This window comes from Peromyscus californicus, unplaced genomic scaffold, assembly GCF_007827085.1.
Source record: "Peromyscus californicus insignis strain IS unplaced genomic scaffold, ASM782708v3 Scaffold_7__1_contigs__length_154581171, whole genome shotgun sequence".
NCBI lineage: Eukaryota > Metazoa > Chordata > Mammalia > Rodentia > Cricetidae > Peromyscus > Peromyscus californicus.
In genome coordinates, this window is record NW_026294595.1 from 128,939,021 (window position 1) to 128,948,679 (window position 9,659).

The 9,659-nt window shown below is 47.8% G+C and overlaps 1 protein-coding gene across 4 annotated transcripts in view; it reads left to right on the forward strand.

Annotated features, from left to right (window-relative positions):
- Positions 1-9,659, forward strand: part of Znf341 (zinc finger protein 341) — a 38,159-nt gene that overhangs the window by 20,857 nt on the left and 7,643 nt on the right. For all 4 annotated transcript variants that reach the window (XM_052724029.1, XM_052724030.1, XM_052724031.1 and 1 more), the window contains 4 exons: positions 300-490; positions 3,869-4,077; positions 8,898-8,994; positions 9,602-9,659. The exon at positions 9,602-9,659 is cut by the window's right edge and continues 75 nt beyond it. In XM_052724029.1, coding sequence (XP_052579989.1) covers positions 300-490; positions 3,869-4,077; positions 8,898-8,994; positions 9,602-9,659 — 555 coding nt within the window. The remainder of the gene's footprint in view (positions 1-299; positions 491-3,868; positions 4,078-8,897; positions 8,995-9,601) is intronic.

The following is a 9,659-nucleotide window of genomic DNA, read 5'->3' on the forward strand; positions in this document are numbered from 1 at the left end:
CAGCATTTGGGAGATAGTGGAGGAGGATCAGAAGTTCAAGGTCATCTTTGGCTACATAGCATATTTGAGGCCAGCCTGGACTACATAAGACCCTGGCTGAAAAAAATAAAATAAAGAATGTGTGTTAGTATTTTAGCATCTTGTCTGGCTATGCTGGAGCACACAGGCTGACTAAGTCCAGTCCTGAATACGGCATTTGATAGCAAGTCTGCAGTAGGTGTCCCAGGAGCCCTCCTGCATGGTGTGGCTCTTGTCCTGCCTACCTTGAAACCCTTCCCTGTGACTTTCTTTCTGCATAGGGTTGGGCCAGACCCTGTCCAGCACCACGCAGCCCCAGGCCTTGCCCACGGCAGGCGAGGACGAAGGTGGCAAGCCGGAGGCCAAGCAGGTGGTCCTCATCGACAGTTCCTACCTGTGCCAGTTCTGCCCCAGCCAGTTCAGCACCTACTTCCAGCTCAAGTCCCACATGATCCAGCACAAGAAGGAACAGGTGGGTGGGCGTGACAGCAGAGGGCACAGCTGCCCGTTTCTGAGCCTGATGGCACTGGGGTCACCAGTGCTGCCTGGAAGGGGACAGGGATTAGGCCAGCCGTTTCCGTGGTTCTTTGTCCTGAAGATAGATTCCTGGAGGAATGACAGACAGTTAGGTTAAACCGTTAGGAAGTTTGTCATCTGACCTGGCAGGAAGCTGAACCAGGACAGGCACTCAGCTCAGGTTCAAGGCTGTCGTCATAAGGTGTGGTCTTGTCCTCTCTCGTGGCTTACCTCCTGCTTGCTGCCCTTCCCCTGTTTTTGTAGAGACAGCTTCTCACTGTAGCCCAGGCTGACTGGAACTGGCTGTGTAGACCAGGCCAGCCTCAAATTTGCAGAGATCTGCCTGCTTCTGCCTCCTGGGTGCTGAGATTAAAGGTGAGCACCACCATGCTCTGTGCTCTACTTCTGACCTTTGCGGGGTGTGTGTGTGTGTGTGTGTGTGTGTGTGTGTGTGTGTGTGTGCAAGTGCCATGGATAGTGTGAAGGTCAGAAGACAACTTGTGGGAGTTGGTTCTCTCCTCTTACCATGGGAGTCCCAGAAATTGAGGTGAGATTGTCAGGTTCAGTGGCAAGTGCCTTTACCTGCTGAACCATCTCACTGTCCCGTCAGGGTCACCGTTAGTAGAAAATCCAGTCATAGTATGAGCAATGGAAACCTTTCCTAGAAGAATTCTCTACATTTCTAATGGATCAGAGACAGTTTTGTTTTGCTTTTGTTTTTGTTTTAAGACAGGGGCTCATGGGGCTGAAGCTGTGGCTCAGTGGTTAAGAGCACTGAGTTCATTTCCCAGCACCCACATCAGGTGGCTCCCAACTGCCTGTAAGTCCAGCTCCAGGGGATGAAGCCCTCTTCTGACCTCTGAGGGTACCTGTACTCACAGGTGCACGCACATACGTGCTCTGAGGATGACCTTGAAGTTCTGTCCTCCAAGTGCTGAAATTGGGCTTCATGCATGCTAGCCAAGCCAGCTGCCAACGGGACCAACCTGGCTTTGTCCCCAGCTCCAGAGCCCTGCTCTTATCATGTAGGAGACTATTGATATGTGTACAGTGATAAAGACTGGCCAGTAGTTGGGGTTTTATTTCTCTCCTATCAAAATAGGCCTGAAATTAGCAGTATTGGGCATGTCATCCGGGCCAGGCTTCTGACTCTGCTCTAGTATCCTTAGCTTGTGGTGTTCACCATCAGAGCTGCAGAAGGCTTGCTGTGTCTCCATCTACCACATTTATATTCCAGTCAAGATAAATGCAAAAGGCTGAAGGGATTCCTGCTCGAAGGCTTTTGCCATTTTGTTTTGGGAGGGATGATCTCCCCAAAGACAGTTGCCTGCATACCATTGCCAAGACATGGCTGTCACTAGATTTAAGGCTGTCAGGAGGACCAGGGGTTTCACCCTGTCTGTTGGTACCCTGGGCTAATTGGAGTTGACACTGTGTAAGCACCTGAGAAATATTGATAACTGCTTGAATTTTCAAAATATGAAAAGCGTATTTCTTTCTTTCTTTTCTTTTTTTTTTTTTTGGTTTTTTTTTCCGAGACAGGGTTTCTCTGTGTAGCTTTGCGCCTTTCCTGGAACTCACTTGGTAGCCCAGGCTGGCCTCGAACTCACAGAGATCCGCCTGGCTCTGCCTCCCGAGTGCTGGGATTAAAGGCGTGCGCCACCACCGCCCGGCTGCGTATTTCTTATAGACATGAGACTAGACGTATGTCAGAATGTCACATAGATCATGAAAGAAGCTGTGAAAATGATAATACAGTTCACAAGAGCATGTGATACATGCCTCCTGCATTTGACTGGCCCGACATCAGATGGCCAAGGTAGACACAAATTTCGTTAATGTCTCATCCATAACCTTTGGAGTTACCTCTTCTGTCTACCAACAACAAAATTCCTCCCATTAGGAACAGGGACATGGCTCAGGGGCCCAACACTTGCATGTGCAAGGCCCTGAGTCACATCCGTAGCATCACATACATACACACAAAAATCATTTCTGTTGGATTTCTTTTTTTAACAAATTAGCATTGAACTTGAGAGTCTGGGTCCTAAGTCAATACTAAATAGTCAAAACTAGCCATGCCCCCAAGGACTGAGAGGACCGAGGGAAGTTTGTTGGGTAGCAGTTCCAAAGATGGTCCCCAGACGAGTGTCATCTGAGAAGTTCTATTAGGAGTAAGTAACATGTCTGGGCCACCAGCATCCGCCAAGTCACATGCCCTGGTGGTACTGCCTCTCAATTTTTCTTTTTTTCCTCCTCCTCCTCCTCCTTTGATATTGGAGTCTCATAGTTAAGCCAGCTGTGAACTTGCCCCGTTGCTAAGGATTATCTTTTAATTTTTAAAGATTTATTTACTCTATTTTAGGTGTATGAGTGATTTGCCTGTGTGTATGTATGTACATCATGTATATGCCTGGTACCCTGGAGGTCAGAAGAAGGCCTAGATTTCCTGCAACTGGAGTTATGGTTATGAACTACCATGTGAGTGCTGGGAATTGAACCTGAGTCCTTGCAACGAGTGCTCCTAACCCTCCTAATGGCTGAGGTATGGCTCCAGCCCTACCGCTTGTGATCCTGGACCTTTCCTTTTCCTGCCTTTTCTTCCCAAGTGCTGGGATTACAGGCATGCACCACTGCCCTCAGCTAATGATGGCCACTCATTTGAGACCGTGACAAAGAAAGGGTATAGTGTCACCCTTCACTGTATTTTCAGGTCTTGGGTAATTTTTATGGATACATTCAGGCTTCACAAAGCCTTAGGGAAAAGTAACTGGCCAAGAGAAGAGAACCCTGCAATCATAGTGAAGCCAGGAACTGAGCCAGTCTATGATCCTCAGGAGGCTCATCCAAGAGAGTCTTTTTTTTTTTTTTTTTTTTTTTTTTTTTTTTTTTGGTTTTTCGAGACAGGGTTTCTCTGTCTAGCTTTGCGCCTCTCCTGGAACTCACTCTGTAGCCCAGGCTGGCCTCGAACTCACAGAGATCCGCCTGGCTCTGCCTCCCGAGTGCTGGGATTAAAGGCGTGCGCCACCACCGCCCGGCAACCAAGAGAGTCTTAATTCAAGGCCTGACTGAGCTATAGAGTGAGTTCAAAACCAGTCTGGGCGAACTTAGTGAGCACTTCTATCAAAATAGAAAGTAAAAAGAGAGCTAGAGATAAAACTCAATGGGAGGCTGCTTGCCCGGAATTTGGGAGGCCCTGGTTTTATCTGTGGGGACCAGGGAGCAGCTGGCAGGTTGTTCATAGCAGTGTTCATAGCCTCATGCCAGGGTCACAGGGTAGGGGTAGCAGTGGAGGCGACTTCCACCTTCTTCACTCCCAATGTCTCCTCCCAAGGTGTACAAGTGCGTGGTCAAAAGCTGTGCCCAGATGTTCCCCAAGCTGGACACCTTTCTGGAGCACATCAGAAGCCACCAGGAGGAGCTGAGCTACCGCTGCCATCTCTGTAGCAAGGACTTCCCCTCCCTGTATGACCTGGGCGTGCACCAGTACTCCCACAGCCTCCTGCCGCAGCACAGCCCCAAGAAGGACAGCACCGTCTACAAGTATGTGTGCATGCCACCAGCCACGCCGGATCAGTGGGCAGGGAGCCTGGCTCAGGCTGCTCAGGATCAGCGACATATCGCAAAGGGAAACTGAGGCTAAAAGCTGGGGTCCAGCCTGGAGTATCTGAGTGTTTTGGCGCAAGTGGGAAAGAATGATACTGACTCTTCTTAGACCACTCTTCACTTCTCAGCATTTATCATAGAAACAACCTTGAGAAGGGTAACTAGGGGCCAGAAAGATGGCTCAGTGAGTACAGGTGCTTGCTACCGAGCCTCTCAGCCTGGGTTTGATTCATAAGACCCAACATGGTGGAGGGAAAGGATTGTTCTCTCAGCCCCACTGGCACATACATGCACAAAATAAATAAATATAAAAGAAAAGGGAAAAAAAAAAAAACATTAGCTGGGCATCGTGGTGCATGCCTTTAATCCCTGCCCTACGGAGGCAGAAGCAGATGGATCTTTGTGAGTTCAAGATCAGCCTGGTCTACAAAGCAAGTTCCAGGACAGCTAGGGCTCTTACACAGAGAAACCCTGTCTCAAAAAAAAAAGTTGAGAGCTGGAGAGATGGGTCAGTGGTTAAGAATATTTGCGGAGGACCTAGGTTCAGTTCCCAACCCACACATGGTGGTTCGCAACTGCCTGTAACAGAAGAGGGATCTGGTGCCCTCTTCTGGCCTCTGTGGGCTCCTGCAGGCACAAGGTGCACATAAATTCATGCAGGCTCATACACATACACAGAAAACAGTCTTAAAAAACTAGCTGGAGAGATGGCTCAGCTGTTAAAAGCTAGGCTTACAACCAAAAACACTGGTGTTCTGGGTTCTCTTGTCGGAAATGAGGTTGCCACGTAGATCTTCAGCTTTTTCCTCCTGATGCTGTCCGTCCCGTCATCACTGGTCTATAGAGTATCCCCCTGTGTTTTCTGGGCCTCCTTTAGACAGGTGTGTTCTGCAGATACTCACCATCATGCTTCTGCCCTTTGAGCTTTTTCCCGCCCCTTTGCTGGCTGCTGGTTGAGAGCAGGTGTTTCACAAACAGTCCTGAGCCTATGGGGACAGGTGGTGACAGGTATCTGTATGGGACACCCTCCACTAAATATTTTCATGTTGGAATGGCTTTTGTATTTCATATAAACTTGTACCTGTAGGGATTTGTCTGGTGACCTCTGTTACCTCAGAAACTTCTGGGTGAGGCTTCTGGGATTAAGATAAGTAAGTGCAGATCTTTGAGCCAAGATCCTTGTTGCTTAGGGAGACGGGTGCGTGAACAAATGCTTTTTGTACACTGTGCTGAAATGCTGCCAACCTGCCCTCAAATAGCTCAGGAGGCAGCTGCTTCAGGGTTGCCTGAGGGTAATGACAAGGACTATGGAGCCACCTGCCTGTGCTCAGATCCCAAGCTGACTTGGGCCAATGCTTGACTTTGGAGAAAGTGTTGAACTGCTATCAGCCTCAGTTCCCTTACCTGTGGTAAGGGGTCCTGATGATGCTTAGCCTGTTAGAACAGGACCTGTCCCCATGTCACTGCCCTCCGCCATCAATACCGCATGGAGTCCTGGCTGATTTCACTGCACAGCCATGGGTGACCCTTGATTACTTTGTCTCCATTTCTCTCAAGTACTCCTATGTAGCCCAGGCTGGTCTTGAACTCACTATGTAGCTGAGGATGACCTTGAACTTCTGATGTTTCTACCATTACCTCCTGAGTGCTGGGATAACATCTGTTCCACCATACCTCCATTATACAGTGTTGGGACCAAACCAAGAGCCTTGTGGGTGTTAGGCAAGCACTCTACCTGTTCACTTATATCCCTAGACCTCCCTCCTTCATTTTTTTGTTTCCAGTTAGGGTCTCCCAGGCTGACCTTCAGTTCACTATGTAGCTGAAGTTGGCATTGACTTTGAAGTGACTCTCTTGCCTCAGCTCCCTGAGAGCTGGGATTATAGGCCAGTACACTGTGCTTAGCTTTCTCCTGGATTCTTCATAAGGGTCAAATAAGAGAATTTACCAAGCATGTAGACATGGTCCTTGGAATACAGGAGGTGCTCAATAAGAGATCACTACAGCCGGGCGCTGGTGGCACACACCTTTAATACCAGCACTCGAGAGGCAGAGGCAGGCAGATCTCTGTGAGTTCAAGGCTAGCCTGGTCTACAAAGCGAGTTCCAGGACAGCTTAGACTTACACAGAGAAACCCTGTCTCAAAAAATTTTTTAAAATGAAAAATAAATAAATTAAAAAAAAGAAGAGATTACTACAGTCCTCTTTGCTGTACTATTCAGCTGTATGCAGAAACTCAGGATGACAAGGACACAGGGATGGCGTGTCTCCCTCAGTAGGTAGGTTGAGCTTGTGTGGTGGTCACATCATGTTTGTCGAGGTCCAGGCTTTGGCGGTCGGTTGCTGTGTGTCCTTGGAGTTGAGTAGACTTGGCCTGCCTATGGAATGTCCCCAAGCCACTGAAGTGACTCTCACTCCACTTTTCTTTTCCTTTTGTTGTTTGAGTCAGGGTATTGCTACATAGCCCTGACTATCCTGGAGCTTGGTATATAGCCCAGGCTAGCCTCAAATTTACAGCAGTCCTACTTCTGCTTCCCAGGTGCAATAGGTATGTTCTATCACACTTACCCCCCACCTCCTTATTTTCCTTTTGAAAACAAGATTTCTTGCCTGACATCACAGCACATGTAATCCCAATACTTGGGAGGCAGAGGCAAGAAGTCAAAGCCATTCTTGTTCACACAGAAGTTTGAAGCCAGCTTGGGCCCTATGAGTCACAGTCTCAAAAATATTTTTAAAAATATTTATTGATGTTATTTGCTTCCTACTTACAAAAGGCATTTTTGTTAAATACAGAGAAAAGGATTTTTTTCTTTAATTTGTTATTGTTGTTTGCCCATGGAACCCAGAAATCCCCTGAAGCTAGAGATGGTTGTGAGCTGCCATGTAGGTGATGGGAATTGAACCTGGGTCCTCTGGGTGAACAGCCAGTGCTTTTAACCACTGAGCCCTCTCTTCCACCCTGATTTTCATTTTTTTTTTCATTTTTATTTATTATTTATTTTTCTATTATCAGCTTGATACAGTATAAATCCCCCCCAATGTCGTTTATTGAAGGAGGGAGGAGGTCTTAAATACAGGCTTACAGCACAATGGGAGAACCCTAGAGGGCAGAAGTTTGCTACCATGTTTTACAATCTTGCATCTAAGCTGTTAACGCCCATTATGCAGGATACACAGACAAGGATCTTTCCTTAAGCATTCAGGAGGGTGGAACCCGGCAGGGAATTAGCATAGGGAGGATAGCAAGGTCAAGGTCACCTAGCAAGGCAACAGTTACCCAAAACGGGGGCCAGGGACCTACAGGTCCCCCTTTTACTAAAAAATGAGTTTCTGACTTAGGTTGCGTGGGACATCAGCAGGTCACTTACCCATCATGGAGACGCCTGCCCAGGCCACACAGGCGCTCTGTCTTAGGTTGGTGAGCGCCCCCCAGGCATTACCCGTCTCTGAATACTCATTATCATACAGGCTCAATCGTGTGTGAGCTGCAGAGTTAACTGCTGCCAAAGATCTCAAAGTGGCACTGGGCTTGCAATCTGTGTGTTCGACACAGAAAAGACCAACAGAAGTCCTAACCCACCCATAGCCAGTAGGCTAAAGACAACTGAGCCATTCCCTTCCTTAATGAGCCTTACTGCAAATTGGAGTCCTTGTAAGATGGTATCCCAAAAGCAAATGGAACTTGAGTTTATAAATTTATAATTTTCAAAGTCAATCGAACTGTATATAACTATTAAATTAAATGTATCATGCCCAATAGAATGAAAGATTAACTAACTGTGGTAGCTACTTTTGCTGCCAGGGTCTCCACTGTGCTAGCTGTAGTAACCAGTTATGAAATGGTAATCCCAGAAACAGTAGCAGCGGTGGCCACCACTGCTATACAGCAACAACGACAGCAGCAATATCAAATTCTTTTCTGGAGCGTGTGGACATCCACTGTCATGGATACAACTCCAGGAACACGAACCACCAGGGCCCATTTTTTCATGATCCCAGCACGACTTAAGCTGGCAGCTCTACAAAAGAACAACTAAGAACCATAAAGAAAAACCAGGCAGCTCACAAGGAGCAGAACTAATGGTCTTATAATGGCTACATTCAGGCTCATGAATTTTAAGGTATCTTCAAAGGGGGGCTAAATGAATTTCAGGAGGCCAATAAATGTTGCACAGAGCCACTCCTGAAAAGTAGGTACTACACCAGCTTGAAGAGGGTTGTGAAAATGAAAAGGCTTAGCTGGGCATGCTACTGTTAACAAATGGAGGTCAGTGACCTTCAGGGTTATCCTTAATCTCCAAGGTGTCTGGGTGACACATTCTCAAACATACTTGAAAAAGCAGTTACCATACATTACCTTCTGGAGAATCCAAAAACATGGCTACAGTTCCTAGGCTTACGTTAATGCTTGCCAAAGCTGGCCATATTGGGCTCTCAGTCTCCATTGGCATCAGAAGGGGAGAGTTTTTCACGAGGGCCCAATAGGTCTCTGCCATGCCTGATTTTCATTTTTAAAGACACCATCTGGCTACCTTGGGGGATAAGGGACTTCAAGGGTCAGGATGAGGCAAGGAAACCAGAGAGGCTCCTACACATGTCTCAGCAGCTTACTTAGGGTAGAGAATGTCAAAGAAGCATAGATACATTTGAGAATGGATTACATGTAGGATTTTGCCTCCTGAAGTTGGTTTTGGGAAAACAAGGGGAAGTCTCCATCCTTGCTAGAGCTCATCTCTCTCTTCCTTCCCACTTAGGTGTGTCAAGTGTGTGAATAAATACTCCACTCCTGAGGCCTTGGAGCACCATGTACAGACAGCCACTCACAGCTTCCCCTGTCCACACTGCCAGAAGGTAGGTGTCACAGCATCTTCCTCACAGGGGGCTCTGAGAGGGACAGTGACCTGACTGAAGACTTTAGATAGCCGAGTATGGTGGCACATGCCTTTAATCTGAGATCTTGGGAGGCAGAGACAGGTAGATCTCTGTGAGTTGGAGGCCAGCCTGGTCTACAGAGCCAGTTCCAGGACAGCCAGGGCTACACAGAGAAACCCTGTCTCAAATAAATAAATAAACGACTTTGGATGATCATTCAGAGGCAGAATTTGAGTTGTCGAACATGGCATCAGAGAGTTAAGAAGGCTTTGTAGAGAGGCACTGACACCTGACTTGGGTCTTGAGGGATGCATAGGAGTATATGAGACCAAGAAAGAAAGTCCTTTGTGTAGGAAGGACAGCCTGGGCTGCAACTCAGAGGGAATGTGCTTTGGTTGGGCTCTTGAGTGCTTAGAGAGCCGAGATGTCTGGAGGGCTGGGTCTGACCCTCTGGCCTCCAGCTCTGTGGGCAGATAGGATGATGTTTCCATGGAGCTCAACACCAGGGTCGCTGAGCTCAGAAGGTGGAAGCTGGTGAGGGAAGGGGTCCTGGAAGCTGACCTCCCACAATGCTGTCTTTCTCCAGGTCTTCCCTTGTGAGCGCTACCTACGGCGTCACTTACCCACCCATGGCAGTGGTGGCC